This window comes from Cucumis sativus, chromosome 7 (genome assembly GCF_000004075.3).
Source record: "Cucumis sativus cultivar 9930 chromosome 7, Cucumber_9930_V3, whole genome shotgun sequence".
Lineage (NCBI taxonomy): Eukaryota > Viridiplantae > Streptophyta > Magnoliopsida > Cucurbitales > Cucurbitaceae > Cucumis > Cucumis sativus.
Window position 1 is genome coordinate 10,570,113 of NC_026661.2, and position 19,391 is coordinate 10,589,503.

Here is a 19,391-nt window from a genome sequence, read left to right on the forward strand (position 1 = left end):
CACAATATACCATTTTTTTATATTTAATATATCTCACAATTCTTTTATAAGGTAGAGGGTTGTTAATAGGTCTATTTTCATATATACATAAATAAATCATAAACATTACAATTTCTCTTCATTTATAGAATGTTTAGTAAATAAGTTGTGATATTTTAATGTTTTTTAAAGTTTTTTTTTTATTTAAAATAAAGTTTATCTCAATATCCTACTATATATATTTGGTTTATATTTTGAATTGACGTTTAAAGTGTTTAATTTTTATAATAATTTATTTTAAGATAAATTGAGGTGTTTGAAATTGGTTTAAAATAAATTTTAGAAAAATGGAGTTTTGAGAGAAACGCATTTAACTAAATTTTAGAATAATTTTTTTTCTATTTTTTCTATTCCTTTTAAATATATGTTTTACGGAAGTTCTTTTTTTATTTAAAATATTTTGAATATTTTTTCATTGTGTGATCATATATATTTAAGTATAGAGATTTGCAACGGTTTCTCTATCAGTAAAATCTACTTTGTCTTAACATTTGTGAAAGAAATCATGAGAACGTCAATGAAGAACATGATCATTCGGTTCGTGAAATGACGATAAATGAAGAACGTGATTGAATTGCACATTTTTTTGTCTAGTTGATATTATATTGTGTTAGAAAAATTATTTTTCTTATTTATATTTTGTTGTTGAAAATCAATTTTTTTTAATGGATATGTATTTACATTTCAAAATATTTGTGCTTCTAAAGTTGAATTGTCTAAAAAAATTTAATACAAAAAGATAAAATTAATAATTTTAAGATAACATACAGTGAAAAAGATTGGAAATATATGTATTTCTTTATGAAATTAGTTCATAATCTTTTATAATTTGATCTAAATATAAATATCGTTAACCAAATATAACTTTACATATAAATATTTATAAAGAGATCAAATCAAACACGTAAATTTTAAAGTCATTTTATAAAAAATATGTTCTTAAAAACAAAATTTTATAGGCAATTCAAACATTTTTTAAATTCTTTTTCAACTTCTTATTCATAAATTTGGTGCTTCCACTTCTTGGTTAATTTGCAAAACAAAACTAAGTTTTAAAAATGATCTTTTTAGTTTTAAAAATTTGAGCATGATGTTCTTCAAAGAATGCATACAACTAAACGCAGAAAATAAACTCCTAATATTTGTCTCTAATGTTAACATCAATTTTTGCATTAAGATAAATCTTACATATGCATTATTAGACATTTTTGCATTTGAAATCTTAATTCATTCAGAAGTTGTTTTCAAATATTGTAAAATTAATCAAAATATAACAATAATTAACTAATTTTCAATGCATGCATTTTTTAATAGTTTTGAGTCTAATTATTATATAGAGAGAAGTACTTTTTCTTTTTATAAAGCTCATATGTATACCTCAAGTAGATACACTAGAGTAAGGAGTTAGTACTTTTTTAATATATAATTAGCTAGCCTTGATTGAAATCTTGTTGGCCAGCCCTATGTAGTAAATTGGTGTGGTATCTTGTTGAGTAGTGGGGCTGATTTAAATGACCTTCACTATATAAAAAATTGGAACATAGTAGCACATGATCAATGATATATGTTATTTTAGTTGAGGTATACATTCTATACACAACCAAATACCAAATTCATTGATTTTTCACCAATAGAAACTCAAAGAAAATTAAGTAAAACTCATACATATACCAAATAATAAGGTATTGGAAGAATAAACTTCTTTCTCTTTTTCAAACTTAAAAAAAATATTTAGTGGTTTAGTTTGTTGTTTTTTTTGTTTTTTATTTAAAAAGAATAAGAATAAAAAAGGAAAAGAAATTAATAATAAGGTTTAAAATGGAAAAAGAAAACATAGAAAAAGAAGAGATAAATGTGAATATGAGGACACAGCTCATAATATTACATTTCTTCTCTATACTTTGGTTGTCACACGCATCTTCCTATTTCAAGTCGAGCAAAAGAAAATCATATAAGAAAACGCTGTCGTATCCACAGAACCCCCCCCCTCCATTTCCTTCGGACCTTCTCTTTATAAAAATTCACTTCTTCAATTTCATCACATCTTCAATAATTCTCTTCACCAGCCCCCATGGACGGCGGCAGAACTGCCCTAACCACCGCTCTCTGGCGGTCCTTCAGAAACGGCGATTTCGAAGAAGAAGACGTCTGGAATGTTCTCAACGAGAAATCCAAAACCACCTCCTATCATTCCAGTTTCCCCACCGATTCATCCATTATGGAATCCCCCTTTCTCCCCTCCGCTTCCAGAATGATTCCGAGGCCCAACGGCGGCGTGGGTGCTCAAATTGGGTCCATTCCGCAGTGGTCGAAAACCGAGAGAAGAAAAAACCCTAGGAATAGGAAAGTGTGTTGGGATGAAGAGGATGATGAGGATGGAGTAGTTGAGGGCGGCGGTAGCGAGGAGGAGGAGGATGAAGAAGAAGAAGAAGAAGAAGAAGAAGAAGAAGAAGGAATTGGGAAGAGAGTTCCGCCGCATGAATTGATAGCAAAGAGATTGGCTAGGGCTCAGATATCGTCGTTCTCGGTGTTTGAAGGAGCTGGAAGAACTTTGAAAGGAAGGGATCTGAGTAAAGTAAGAAATGCTGTTCTAACCAAAACTGGATTTCTTGAATCCCTATGACACTCAAAATCAAATTTTGGGGATTTTGTGAAATATTCTCTCTCTCTTTCCTTTAGGGGTATTTTTGACCTTTCATCCTTTTTCCAATTTTTTGTTTTGCCCCCACCTCCCTCCCTATATAATATGTATACTGTCCATCAACTTAAAATCCTAATATGTACATTCACATTTTAATCCTTCAGTCAGGCCAAAGTCCAAACATTATCTGTGTATGTAGAGATGATCACAGGTCTCTTGGAGTTATTTTTTGAAAAAACCGACATCCAACCGATCATAGTTGATTTAGTAAAGTGTCAAATCGACTTTGACATCGATGAGTAAGAGTTTGTCTATCAATCGATTTTTATCGAACCCGTTTAACACTTAAAACATTAGAAGCCTATACAATAATATTCATTACTAATGAAAGCATTTCTAAAACTCTATCTGTGTATCTAAAGGTTAAGATACTAAACAAATATATGGAAATCGAATATAATAATGAAAATAAATGTATAAAATTTAGGATACAAAACATCTATTTTATAGAAAGACACAAACAAAACATAAAAATAGTGGGAATGCATTATATAAAATATGCTTTTTCTTTAATTTTTTTTTCCTAGTTAGAGAATTAGGTCATAATTCTTTTAGCTACTTTTTTGTTGGTAGAATTTTGAAAAAACAATAGATTTACTAGGTTGTTCTAGATTGTTTTTTAAGTAAAAGAACTATGAAGTCATTTAAACGTGTAAACTAACTTATCTATTGAAATGTTTAGAGTTTAAATTAATATAAAAAAATTTATATTTGGTGACAAATTAGTTTAGCTATTTTGTAAAAATGTCTTAAAGGTTTGTGATTTTGCAATTATAGTAAAAATAATCAAATTTGTGTTTTTGTAGGTGTGAGTTGGACTTTAGTTTTTGTCATTTTTACAAATAATAAAGTATATGCGTTACTGATTTAATTATTATAATTTGTTTTGTCATTTTTGCAACTGTCCTTTAATATAATTATTGGTATGACATTTTAATAAATAAAAAAAGTCACTATTATTTTTTCATAAATTCTAGATTTGTCCTTGTTGATTTTGAATTTTTTAGAACGGTTAATTCATTAATTTTCATATCTTCTTCATATATTATTACTTTCTTTCCCCATATTCCCACTTTTTCTTATTTGCGATTTCTTCATTCTCTCATCTTTTTTTTTATTATGCGATCGTATACCAATATCTAAATGTGATCTTGTTAAATGATCATGTATCAAGATCGTTTAGATATTGGCACAAGAAAAAAAATGTAAAAGAGGATGTCCAAAATCTACTGATCCATCTTTCAAAAGAGCATCCAAAATTTGGATCAAACCCATCTTTTAGAAGAGCATCCAAAACTGTTCGAATGCTCTTCTTTTGAGCATCTTTATAATGCTAAAAAATTTCAAATATCGAAACTATATTGTAAAACAAACATGATGGTTCGAATGTCCACTCCATGTAAATCTAGGATGTCCATGAAACAAATGAGACCTTACCGTACAAATATTTTTTTCTGTTTTTTTTCTTTCTATCTTTGGTTTTACTTTAGATGAATTATGCTTCAAAATTATTCCAATAGAATATGAAAAATTACCGTTTGTAAATATGATTATTATCATTTGAAAATATATATTAGTGTTAAACGTATTTAAATAATACATATTGTAGCCGCCTATTCTTATTATTATATATATATATTTAAAACTAATATTAATAATAGTTGCTAAGTTTTTTAATTTTTTTTTAAAATAAAAATTTAATAATAATATAAAATCTTACCATATCTCATTTAATTTATTTCTATCATTTTAGGAAAAAAATCAATTTATTTTAAACAAAATATTTTTATATCAAATTTAACTTATTTCTACTTAACTTTAGGGGAAAAATCATTTTATTTTTAGAAAATCTCATAATATGTCATTTCTATTATTTTAGGAAAAAATAAAATTTATTTATTCACATAATATCTATTTTTATACTTATTGAAATTTCTTAATTTGTTGTACTCGGATCTATAAACAGAGAGCTTTGGTTATTTGAAAAAATAGAGAGCTTTGGTTATTTGAAAAAATAGAGATAGAGAGAATTGAAAGGTGAAAAAAAAATGATAATTTCACATAAAATTGTTTAGAGAGAATCTCTACTGAAAAAATATATTTTTTTTATTTGCAAAAGATTGGTTTTTACTTACTTGTTCATTTTATTACTTTATTTTCTTTGTCTTTTTTTCTTTATCTTAAACAACCTAATTAAAGAAAAACCTAGTTGGAAATTGCATTGGATAGAGATTTATTCTCAACGATCCACATCTCATACGACATGCAATTTTCTTCGAGATCTAAATCCTTGTTTCTTTTTCTTATCTTTTTAAAGGTAGAGAGAAAGAAAAAAAATGTACCAGAAATTTTTTATTTTCTCTTACTTTTTGTATAATTATTTTAAAAAGTTGGTTTTTTATTCTCTTTAAAGAGAGAGAAAGAGACCTAAACAATTTATATTTTTATCTAGTGTTATTATCATTGCTTTCTTTCTTTTTAAAATCTCAACTCTTGTTCCTATTTTTCTCTTGTCTAGAAAAGTGAGAAAAAAAATGAGAGATAGAGAAAATTTTATTATTACTATTACTGTTTCTTCATTTTTTTTTTCTTCTTCTTCTTATTGTTATTGTTACTATTATTATATTATTATTATACTTATCATTGTTATTACGTTATTGATGTAATTCAAAGTTGGAATTAATTTCTCAAATGGATTCTCTATCTCTTTCATTAGATGTGAGGTTATTTATAGGTGTAGGGAGGTTACAATTAGTTAGAGGTTACAATTGTTTTAATAAGTTGTTTGCCTTTATTACATCAATTATTATTATTTTTATTATTTATTGTTAGTATTATTATTGTTATTTTATATTTTTATCGGTGCGAAATGTTTTTTTTTCTTTTTTATTTATTTATTATTTATTTTCTTTTTTCTTTCCTAATTCTTGTTCACTATTTTTTTTTCCTCACTGTCATTGTCACACTCCCCTTCCAGACTACCTGCTAGCTTAGACTGAAAGATGGTGTGAAGACGATCGACAACGATTTTCTCTACCTGTATTTGTCGACTCTGATGAAAACTTTAACGTGATAAACTTACTAATCTAGTATATAAACTATTGTACATGTAACATAACACAACATATCCTAGACTAATCATATACATATATATACATGAAGTGTAGCTTGTAAATAATTGATTTCACGAGTAAACGTGGAGACACCTTAACCAAAACATAACAAACAAAGGTTTATACAACCGCAGCTCCTAAAGCTCACACAAACTGTAGAGCATCTATATCATACTAAGATATATACATCATAACACAGAAGACACTATGCATAACTCTAACATAAATTTTTTAACTATTATTATATATAAATAAAAAATTAGTATTCTTTATCAATATTTTATAATTTTATCTCGTTTTTAATTTTCATACAATATATTACGTATTAAAATATATTTCTTATATTGTTTAATTAAACCGCGAGGTTAGAATCTTAATTAATTAATTAACCTATTACAATTATACGAGATTTTCGTGTTTAATTTCATAAATTAAATATATACATAATTGTTGTTCATCAAATTTCAATACCAATTTTTATGCTTAACCAAATATACAACCATTTTTTATTTCCACACATTCTATTTTTCTAGATACATCTTATTTCTAGACATTCTTTGTTTATATTTTACTGATACTATAAAACCTTAAATCAAAAAGCCTATATATATATAGTTTAAATGTTCAATTTCAACTTTTTCATAATAACAGCAACAAGATATTAATAATTAATAATCGAATATGAAAGGTTCAATTGACCTAAGTATCATTAAAAGACTATTTTTTATGTTTTGAAGTCCGACTCAACATTATGAAGATAAGTATAACTTAATAATTAAAAGTGTTTGAATTGACTCGAAAATAAATTATAAACCATCTTTATTTTTCAAAAGAAAATTTAAAAGAGTTTAAAAAATAGTTTTCAAAATACTTTTAACTTTTTTTTTTTTATTTCTTCTGTCCAGAGTAAAGATCACTTTCTAACTTTGAAATTAAAATTTTATATCTTCCACGGTAAATATATTGAATTAATAAAGTTTCAAAAAAAAGAAAAAGGTGAGTTAGAAACAAATCTACACTATCATAGATTTGAAAAAGTAGATATTATTATTGAAGATTTTTAGAACAAATTTGGTAAAATGTATATCTTTTTTAAAGATTTTTATTATTCTTCAATAAAAAGTATATATTTTTTAAAGATTTTTTCGAATAAATGTATATTTTCTTTTAGAATTTTTTATAGACTTCGATAAAATATGGTTGAAATAGAATGACATATACATACACATATATTTAATTTTACATATGTACCTTTAGATGATCATGAAATAATTTTACAAAGTTATTAAATCATAAAACATTAACCTGCAGAAAGCAAGAGTGGTAAAACTTTTTAAGAAGGGTTTAGTAAAGTATGAAGTTATAGTTAACCATCGTGTATTATTATGGGAAATTAGTTAATAGAGATATAAAATATGTAATTAATAGAGATGTTTTCGTAACAAAATTTTCCACTTCAATAAGCTTTTATTAAAATTATTAATCTTCACCAAGTTTGCATCAACCTTTGTCACCATCAATATGAAAGCAACCCACTACCTACAAATAATTCATAGAAAATTCAAATAAAATATGAAACTTTCTCTTGTTTACTTTATGTTTGCCATTTTCTAATTCCTTTTCAGTGGAATATTCAAATTGAAATTGAATCTATATATGCAATCTTAAGAAAAAGAAGAAAAGTGCAAGTTGATAATGTGCCAACAACAGCTAAAAACAAGGGTATAATGTCAAATGTTTTTAATTTTAATTTTAATTTTATGAGGTTAATTAATATGAATGATATGAGGAAAAAGCTACCTTTAAAACCTTAAATTTGATTTTAGATGTTTATATTTCAATCCCAAACTCTTTCACAAGTGATCATTTTCATACTTTATATTTATTTTACTTTCAATGAATTAATAACATAGCTTAAAGTATTTGTAATTCTTACATGTTAACTTAGACATGTATTATTCAAATTACATACGTTAAAATCAAAATTTGAGTAGCTAAATTGAGTGTAATATAAACTCAACAAAAATTATTTGTATATTTTTTGAAGTTTATAAACTAATAGAGACCATCATGGAAAACTTAGACACTAAAATAGTTATTGTTTGAATGTTGACTAAACAAAATATGAATCAAAATTTGTAAACATAATTCTACGTTAAATACATCCAATCACACCCTCAAAATTTGAAAATATATATAAAAAAAAGGGAAAAGAAAATGCAACATAACTAAAATAGGTGACAAAATTTTAAAACAATATTTAAGAAATATAGAAAACGAGGAAGTTAAAGTATGTACATATCATATATCAAAATATTAAATTTACAGCATCGGTTATAATTTGAGTTTTTTTTAAAAATATAACAAATGCATAGAATATTTACAAATAATAGAACAATTTCGAAAATGGAAAAAATTCACGCAATAACAATGAAAAATGCAAAAATTATCCAAGTCAACATGTGCATAATATATTTTTGGTATATCATCGTGTAACCAAATCTAAACAATCGTGTATTAATATTTAACTATTTTTTTCAAAATCGTGTATCAAATAAATCTTTTATATTTGGTATATGATCGATTTAGGTACACAATGTAGCCAAACCAATATCCAACGATTTTTTTTCAAGATCGTGTATCAAATAAATCTTTTAAATTTGGTACGCGATCGTTTAGTTTTGGTTACATGATTGTGTACCAAAAATCTAAACCATCAATATCTCGACGATTTTTTATCAAGATCGTATACCAAGATCTTTTATATTTTGTATACGATCTTGAACAAAAAAAAATCATACAAAATTTATGATCGATTGAAAACAAAACAAAAATCGTGATTTAAAAAAAAATAAAAGAAAAAATGCAAAGATGGAAAGAAAAAGAAGAATTACAAAAGAAAAAAGGAAGAAGATAAAAATAAAGGACAAACCCGAAATATTTTTAAAAATGATCGAGACTTTTTAATTATGTTACACGTACGGAACTATTTTGATATTTTGTTATATGAATGAAAACTAATAATATTTTAACGTATATTTAAAATAATTTTGAAGTGAATATTGAATGAGAACCCACCCATTATTAATTATGATAAACGCTTGATCAACCTATAGTATTCTTTATTTTTAAGGTTAGGTATTAGATTAATTAATAAAATAAAATAAGAAATCATTACATGCAAACACATAGTAAAATTAAAGATTATTAAAAAAAACTAAAATGTTTGAGTCGGTAGAATTTTCAAAAATAGCAAATTTTACAAAATATTTACGACCTATAGCAAAGTATATCACTGATAGTTATTTATATGCTATAGTGATAGAAGACTATTAGTAATATAATTCAAAATTTTACTAAGACGTGTAGATATTTTAATTTATTTTTTATTTTTAAAATGCCTCCGACTAATATTAAATGCAGTTTAAATTCTTCTCAATACTTTTATTATAAAATAATACAAACATTTAACATAAGAAAGAATATATCACAAGGTTAAAATGTAAAAAAAGAAAAAAATCCAAGAAAACTAGTTGCGAAATATAAGCAAAATTTAGAATATTCGTAAAATATTACCTGTGAAGTGGCTCGTTGAATAAGAAATTTTGGATCAATCACAAATGGTCACAAACTAACGGAGAAAATAAAAATATTTGAATTTGAAACTAATTAAAAATATAATTCACATGTTCTAAATTGAAATTTGAAAATATAAATTGACAAATTTAGATAACCCAGATGTCTTCATCGTTACCGTTGGATTAAGTTAATTATTTTTGTTCAATTAAATATTATTTATTTGGGCTAAAGTGGAACAACACCCAAATCTATATGATTGGGTCTAAGGGTTTGAGTCATGGACCAACGAAACTCGAGTCCATAAAACCCTATTAGAGAACCTCTATATACAGAAAGTGAAATTTTTGCTCAAAGAATTTAGAAATAATTCTCCTAATAAGAAGACTCAATAGTGCTCCTCAAGACAAAATCACTCCTTAAAGATACAAGTAATTTTCTAAGAACATCACATGCTCTACTTTCTCAAAACAAGAGTATACATTCAACCGAGAGAGAGAATCAAAAGATCAAATACTAGAGATCAAATCACATCGCATCATAATTAGAGATGTCCACGGGGACATGTCTCGTTACCCATCCCCACTAATTTTTCCACGAAGAACGGAGCGGGGATTTTCACGAGAAAATATTCCCTACTTTTGTTTTTTTATAATAAATATAAATACAAATATAAATACAAATATAAATATTTAAACATATATATACATTTATGTATATACATACATATATGCATTTTCCCACTCACTCCCTTAATTTTCGTGTATTCGGGGATTCTCTGCTTCACTCGAGGTGAGTCCCTAAAGAACATCAATTTTGCAAGTTAAATAGACATCTCTAATCATAATCCACAACGAAAGAAACGTCGGAAACAATAACGTTGACATAATTATATAAATTGAATATAATTTTTGAAATGACGCATTCTTGTTAAAGTAGTCGTTTAATGTGGAAAAATAAAAATGGAGAGTAGGTAGTCAAAAAATCAAACTAAGGAAAATAATGGAAAAAGAATCCTATGTGTCTACAAAGTTTTTCTACTTGTTTGATATGGTTCAACATGTGTGCCCACCCAATACCCAATACCCAATACCCAATTTCTAAAATTAGATAATTTAAAGTTTAATAAGTATATTTAATAGAGTGACCTAAAAAGTAGGACCATATTATAAGTATTAATATAAAAATAGATGTCCATTACCCATTAGCATTCATCGTATCATTATTCATTACCATGTGTCAATGAAACATAGGTTTTTAGTATCAATCACCATATATCAAACAAACATGGTCTTTCAGTGGACATATAATGTCACATCATACTTGTCAAGTTGCTTATAAATAATGACATTTGGTGAAGTTAAGAAGAACATTATTGGAGAGATTTTCATTAAAGAGGGAGAGAAAGTGGAGAAATTTTAAGATTTTATAATTTTCTATTTATTTATTTATATTATATATTATTATTTATTATTCATATTATATTTTCTCAGTTTTCATATTCTGGTTGTGCTCCGCTTTCACAATACATTATCAGCACGAGCTCCGATCGTCCTAACGCTATGTTGATTTTCCTCTACTCGTTATAACTAATAAAATAAATATTATTTTGTATGTTTGATGTATATTGAATTTCTATTATTTGATATTAACAGTAAAAATTATTTATCGTGAAAGTTTGATACGCTGAAATGTCATTAAGAATATGATCATCATAAGCAATGATTCTATATTTCGGATATGCTCCTGCAATAGCAATATCGAGATAAATATTTTGAAGAATATTATGTTCTTATCTTACTTTTTTCTTGTGGTTAAATGAGATGACAAGTTATTGATTGAAAAATAATAAATACCAGTGGACTAAAGAAAAACAACATTTTCCTGGAGTGAATTAATGTTGTAAAATTTAGTTGCAATGGATGAAAATAATCAATCTTGACCAATTGAAAAAATCACATTTCCTGAAGTGAATGTTGTGAATTTGACGATTGTTATAAGAAGTAATTATTTTTTGTGGTTGGTCGTTATAATCATTCAAATCTCAAAAGAACCACATGAAATGATAATCACAATTAAGAAAGCTTCACAAGAAAAAGAGAAAAATGTTTTGATGTGGTAAAGTTTTGAATATTTGTAAGAGATTATCATATTTGATAAAATAACAAGTTCTTTATTTTTGAATTAATAATTAGTATTGTTTTTTTTTATCACTCATTTTTTCATATATTCTAAGTTTTTTCTGATTGTAATTATTTAGTTTAATGAAGAAGCATGCATAATTTTCTTATGCTGAATAACTTAAAAATGAGCAATGAAGTTATATGTCTGGTAGACAATGTAACTACGCACACAATACTGACAAGTACAAAATATTTTTACAAATTGACAATGCTGGAAGCAAAAATCAATACAATATCAGGTTCTGTAAACCTAATTGAAGGCTTTAACGGAACATATTTCATATATAACACGCCAAAGTTTAAGATAATTTTAATTTTTTTTCTTAATCTAATTTATTTTATGTTGAAATTATACTGGGTGTTATTTTAGATTTTCGTGGAATGATATCCGTTGATTAATTAAGTTAATGGAAGATAAGAATAATTATGTTATTTGGGAATAACATAAGTAATTAGGTTGAGATTATGTTAAGTTATTGTGTGTGTTTTTGGGAAAATGAAAGGAAAATTTGTTTTGATGGATGATTAAGGGAGGAAAGAGAAAATATTTAGATTACTTGGAAAAGGAAAAAGAATAATGATAATAGTAAAAAATATTTTATTATTTATTTAAAAACCCAATTCGTGAAACGTGAATGACTATTCATCTTCTCCTTCTTCCTCTTGAGAAACCTTAAGGTCACTGCACGTCTCCATCTCCAATCACCTCGTCGCCTCGTACCATCGTATCTCTCTCTTTCATCGTTGAAGTCGCGTCTCTCCACCGCTTGATTGTCATGCCAAGATGAATGTCGGTCGCTCGTTCCATTTTACGTTCTAGATCTTAATCGTCTTCCTGTCAAGCCTCGCAGTCGCACATGTTTGTCGACCGTTCCTTCCTTCGCAAGCAATCCAAGTTGAGTTCTCTCATGTGCGCGTTTTGTCTGAGTCGTCCCCTCTGTTGGTTACCTACGTGTCCCAGTCGAAGATTCTTCATCCGAGCCATCCTTCATTCCAAGCCGCACACCCAAGTCGAGCCGTCCCCCGTTTTGAACCACGTCTTGGTCAGCTTTGCTTAGTTTTCATTAGGTTTGGTACGCCCAAATAAACATTTGTTTTGGATCTTAATTGAATTTGCATTTGGAATGAGTGAGATTATGTTTGCTTCAAAGTTCAAATGTTAAATTGAGAAATTGAGGCTGCAAATTTCCCATTTAAGGTTGTTCAACCTTAGTCTTGGGATAAGTTTGGATACCTAATTAAATGGTTGGGTGATAGTTGACAAAATTATTAATTTTAAATTTTGTTCATGTTTAGGACTGAGTATTGGGAGAAATTGACTGTCAACCAAGGAATTATTAGTTTAGCTAATCTCAAGGTAAGAGATTATTCTCCTATTAAACCCGTGACATTTAAAGGAACATATGTGTCCCTTATTTTACAGTAATGTAACTAAGATACATAATATGACTATTAGAGATGATTTTATAAATGGCTACGTAGGTGATGGTTATGTATGACGGAGACATGTATGATTGAGATATTATGACCAAGATACATTATGATTGAAGCATGCTATGATTAGATATATTATGATTGAGTTATGTTTGACTGAGCTATGATATATATGTATAGGCTATAGTGTTACGTTAGATTTACCCGTTAGGAGTCTTACCATATGGGTGTCCCTTAGAATCACCACCTATTTATGCGTGTGGCTAGTTTTGATGTGTGATTCGACATGATAACTTACAACCCGACTCTCCTTTAGGGTGATTTCTTTGGGTTCACCGAGAGCCCAAATGTATCCCTACGGAGTCACTAGATAGTGTGTATTCGGAGGCACAATAGTTATGGGGTACTTTCTTACAAGACTCTAACGGGAAGTTAATAGACACGTAGCGGGACTAATAATGAGTCCCTTACTGAGTATAAATTTATACTCATTCTTTTCAATGTTTAATTTTTCAGGCAAAGGTAGAAGTAAAGACAAGCTGACAAATGACAAGAAGTAACCGTGGTTCATCATAGGGGACAATTTAGGTTTTTCTTTCTCATTTATGTTTTCAGTAATAAATTTTCAGAATTTTATTTTAGAACTCATGTTTACTTTTGATTTATTTTTTTTAAATTTTTTTTATAGAGCCCGAACTAGTATTTTATTTATTTATGTTTTTATAGGGACATTTTTAAAAAATAGCAAAATAAATTAAAATATTTACAATTTATAGAAAAATTTTGTCTTCTATCACTATATATAGCATATCAATAAGTATTGGTGATAGAACTTTCTACACGTTGTAAATATTTTGTAAAATTTGCTATTTTTGAAAATTGCCCTTTTTTCTATACTTTATTATAAAATTTAAATGAATATTTGGAACGTTTTTTTAAAATTAAACTTACAATTTTCTTTTATTTTAAATAAAAAAGTCTATATTTATTTAAATGGTAATGACCTCAACTTAGTAGAAAAGTTAGGTCGTTACATCACATATGTAATGAACATCTAAGGAGGAGTATCATAAATTTTAGTATAAAATATAGATGCCATTATCCATTAGCGTCTACTATGTGTCAAGCAAATATTATTTATTAGTGTCCACTATGTGTTAAGGAAACATAGTCTCTTAGTGGTGGCCATGTAATGCCACATCCTACTCGCTATGTTGGCTATAGATACTGGCATTTGGTGGAGTTGTAAGAACAACATTATTGAAGAGAATTCCAGGAAAGAGGGAGAAAGTGGAGAAATTTTAAGATTTTTTTTACTTTCTTATTTAATTCTTTATAGTTTATACTATATTTAATTATTTTATATTATATATTCTCGATTTTCGTATTTCGGTTGTACCCTGTTTTTACAAAAGATCAAATATTATTTGACCTAATTTCTTAAATGGTAACCTTTCTTTCTTTCTATCTCAATCTTTGATCTATTTTTTTTGCTCTACTTTTTTTTCTTTTTTTTCTTGTATCTTCCTTTTCTATATCTTTTCTTTGTATTTTATCTTCGAGAATGACACTCCTCTATTTCACCTCGAAGGAAATTTATTGAAAACCAAAATAAGGTTTGGTGATGCTACCAAAATGTTAGAAAAGTTTTGTTTTAAAAAAGAATCAAAATTCATTTTTCCTAAAAATTCTAGTTATTCATAAAATGAAAAAAACAACTCATCCAAATTTATCGTACTAAAATAAACCATTGTCGTTTTCGCATTTCTTTACGTTTGAAAGAATAATTGGTGTTAGGCAAAGAAAGAAGGATTAGGACAAAGAAAATAACATGGTTGGAACAAAAAAACAAATAGCACTCACCCCATAATCTGAAAGAGAGAATTAGCACGAGTCAAGACCCAAATCACCATCAACACGGTAGCTAAATGGGAAAGTTCCACACATGCCCATTCTCAAAACATCATCAAAGAATGATAAGAAGCCTATAGAGTTATACATTATATTAAATTTACTTTTATTTATCAGCTTAAGCTTTTGAATTAAGTTGATGGTTTAAGATATCAAAGCAGGTTGATTCTAAATGTCCGCTCTTATTTCCTCTCCCATTTAATATTAATTTTTACTTTGTTTCATGATATTTCAAGCCCACAAGTGATGAAGTCACTCAGACTTCTTGACATGGAACTAAAACATTTAACTAACTTTTAGCTTTTGTTTTTGTACTTTAAAAATATTATTTTGGTTGATATATTTTTAATTATGGTATATTTTGATCTCCATCATTTTAACCCATTTATTTTCTCTCTCGTCTCAATTAAATCTGAATAAATGTCACTTTAGTCATTATTAATTTTTTTTACCATATAATCGTAATTTTGGATTGATGAATTTTTATTGTGTATAAATGTTATGTAATTTTATTTTCAGATTAAAATGGTGACTTTAAAAAAAATATGGAAATCAAAATAATCTGAGAAAATACAAGCTAAATTTACCGAAATGAGACTAACAACCATTAAATTAATAATGATATGCAAATTAAACCCTAACATTAAATTAGACTTAGGTTGAAAATCATTTTGAAAATTTTAATTAGAAATGATTATAGATGATAAAATATTGAAAATATTGGTAAACTTTTATTATATAATCTATCACTGTTACTAATAGACATTGATAGAAGTTCAATATTATTGATAGACACTCTCATAGAAGTTTATCAATGTTTATTAGTATTTATCGTTAATAGAATCTAAAAGATTACTATATTTTGTAAATATTTAGAATCATTTTTCTAATTTAAAAAATGTTCTTCTCTTATTTGTACTTTTTAAAATCAAACTTATAAACCCGACATCCATTGTTTGTTTTTGTTTTCTAGTTTATTTTAGGCAATTTTATAAATACTCCATACAAAATTAGAATTAAAAAAGATGAGTTTAAAATTTTGATTTAGTTTTTTAGAGAATGAGCAAAATAAAATTTTATTGTTCGTAAGAAGGTAAAATCAAAGTAAAAATATGGAAGAAGAAAAATAAGGAATAAACAACAACTAATCACAACCATCTCTTTGTTAGGGGCGAATTTGAACTTGACACAATATGAAAATAATGGAAAAAAAGATAAGAAAAGATAAATAATATGAAAAGAATGGAAAAAATATAAGAAAAGATAAATAGTACAAGTAGATCTATCTAATCATATTTTATCCTAAATTATTAGAATTAGAAAATATCGAATTCAATTCTTATTATATGAAGAAAATGTGAGCTCTATTTCATTCTCCCTATAAATACATCGTTATGAAGTTATGATGTGATTTTCAACATAAATTTGAACTAGATCTTGATCCAAATTAGATTTAAAAATTCTCCTGACTTTTTCTCTATTATTTAATTTTCTATTGACTTAGGTATTGTAGTATTTGTTTGGTTGATTCTCTCTTCTAAATTACAATTTTACCATTGTTGTCACGTAAAAGTTAAATGTATTTTCTCTTAATCAAAGTTTTGTATCAACCTGGATGAGAGATAAAATAGATATGATACCAAATGCTTCTAGTTTATGACTGCCTAGCTTATCTCCCATTTATTGCCAACAACTTTATGGCCACCTATCTTCAAGTTTGTTGTCAATGACTTTATGGTCACCATGTCCCCAAGCTTGTTAATATTAACTTTCTCACTCCCTCATCTCAAATTTTGATGTCGATGAGTAATTAGAAAAAAAAAAAAAGAAAAAGCCTACATATGGTTGATAAGATCTCATGCCAAAATTTAATCAGTACTGAATTTATTCTCACTCAAAATGAGATGAAAAACTATCTCAAATCTTGGAATTAATCTTCTCATATTCTCTGTTTAAATTCAATGAATACAAATTTGGCATCATATGAAGAATATAATGTTTGATACTCCAAATTTTCTGAAAAATCAAATCTTGAGCAACATTCTCTTTCAAATTGCCAAAATCTATTCCAAATTATGTTCCAAGTTCAAGGTATATCACATGTTCCCAATTATAGTTGCTTAAAATTCTGCACATTATGCTTTTCCTTAAATTAAATTTGATGGGGAGAGTGTTGAATTAAATTTGGAGCCTATCCCAAAACTAATATCTACTCTCATTGTTTACATTTAGTTAAGACTTTATTATCATTTCAAATTAAATTAGGAATAAAACGTTAAATTCTTTTCCAAACCAAAATTTGGTTGTATTTCAAAATTTATCTCTAACATTCAAATTAAATTAAATTGTGAATAAGATCTCAAGTTTACCTAGAATCAAAGTGTCAAGATATTTTGTCAAAAATAATTAAATGTTTTATTAAAGAATTTTTTTTATTGAAAGATAATGGAGTTGACTTAAGTTACTTGATTTTCCTATACTTTCGGAATCTTGGTGTGTGGTTGTTATGCTCCTGATCAAGGAGTTATTCGAATAATATATGTGAGGGCATATACATACGATGATGGATTGCTTTTAGAGTTGATGAAAAATTTGGCACTACTGAAAAAATATTATCTCGTCTTTTCAAGCAGTCCTTATTGAAGGTATGATGGTTGCCTTCTGGTATTTAAATTTTCATTGAAGATAGTTTGTTTATCTGAAAAAACTGGAAAGATAAGAAATATGAATAAAGAACACAAGAGTGTGGGGTTCAATTCACTAAGTCAAGGGGAGTTTGGACTAGTCTTAGAAGAGATTCATGATTACCTTTAGGGGAAGCTTGAGTTTATTTTTAAGTTACGGTGATAACTTGTTAATGTAAACTTAGTGATAAGTTACAAACTATGAATCTCAATAATACTTATCTGAGCTACGAAGTTCTCCAGAAGTATCCCATATTTGCCGAACTGGGTTACCAAAGTGTTTTGTGTTATTTGTCACTTGTGTACTCTAGTTATCTTTTGTAGTTAAATGCTTTAGATATAGCTAAAGACTATTTCATAATCTTACATTTTCATTTGGTATCAGAGCAAGTTTGGCAAATGGAGACGCCAAGAGAAGGTGGATTAACTACAAGACCACCCATGCTGAATGGAAAAATTATTCGTATTGGAAAACTCGTACGACCTTCTTCTTAAAGTCACTTGATGCAAAGGTCTAGAAAGCTGTTAAAGTTGGATGGAAACCATCGATGGTTACTGTAGATGGTAAATTTGTTCCAAAACCTGAAGAAGATTGGACAGATACAGAAGAACATGAGTCATTGGGGAATTCTCGTGCACTTAATGCTATATATAATGGAGTCGATCTGAATGTGTTCAAATTAATCAATTCTAGCATTACAACAAAAGATGCCTGGAAAGCACTTGAAGTGGCATTTGAGGGTACCTCTAAAGTAAAGACTTCCCGTCTGCTACTGTTAACGACTAAGTTCAAATAATTAAGAATGATGGAAGAAGAGACTATAACCGAATACAATGTGAGAGTTCTGGAAATTGCCATGGAAAATGACTATAACCGAATACAAGAGGCAACAATAATTATCATGAAAAATGACTACAAAATTAAGAATAGGTCATTCTAGACATAAACTCTTTCATGAAACCCAAAGTTCCAAAAATATTAAAAGAGTAATGTTTAGAGAAGAGTAATATCGCCTTCACATCAATTCAAGTGTCTCACGAGGATTGGTTTTTTTTTTTTATAGTGGATTTTCAAGACAATAACATGTAATTGTTCCTATTTCTTTAACTTAATTGAATGCTCCACAGGGCATGTGCCATTTGGTGATGGAGCTAAAGGAAGGATTCTAGCAAATGGGGACATTGTTGGCCAACATCGTCCCAGACCGAATGATGTAAGATATGTTGAAGGTCTTACTGCTAATCTTATCAGTATAAGTCAGTTGTGTGATCAGGGGTATACTATGAATTTTTGCAAAGAAAACTGTGTTGTAACTGATGGGTGTAATGTTGAAATTATGAGAGGAATACGACAATCTAATAATTGCTATCATTGGAGTTCAAACGAAACTAAGTTTAGCAATCTAACAAAAGAAGGACTAATACAACAGTGACATAAGAAACTCGGCCATGTCAGTCTGGGTACATTAGGCAAAGCTCTTAAGCATGATGCAATTTTAGGGCTACCAACACTGAATGTAAAGAGTCATTTATTCTGTGAAGACTGCCAACATGGAAAAAAAAAATCCAATCTTCATAAAACTGTTAGTGAATGTTATACTAACAATGTTCTTAAACTTCTACGTATGGATCTTATGGGTCCAATGCAAACTGAAAGCTTGGGGAAGAAGAAATATGTGTTTGTATGTGTGGATGATTATTCTCGCTTCACTTGGATAAGATTCTTAAGGAGTAAATCTGAGACAGCTAA

General features: G+C 27.6%; 1 protein-coding gene across 1 annotated transcript; it reads left to right on the plus strand.

Moving 5' to 3' along the window:
- The first annotated feature begins 1,904 nt into the window (after positions 1 to 1,904).
- Positions 1,905 to 2,905, plus strand: LOC105436118 (histone acetyltransferase KAT6B). The gene has a single exon (XM_011660676.2). It carries the CDS (start codon positions 2,111 to 2,113, stop codon positions 2,660 to 2,662), a length of 552 nt encoding a protein of 183 aa, XP_011658978.2. The 5' UTR covers positions 1,905 to 2,110; the 3' UTR covers positions 2,663 to 2,905.
- The last annotated feature ends 16,486 nt before the right edge of the window (positions 2,906 to 19,391 follow it).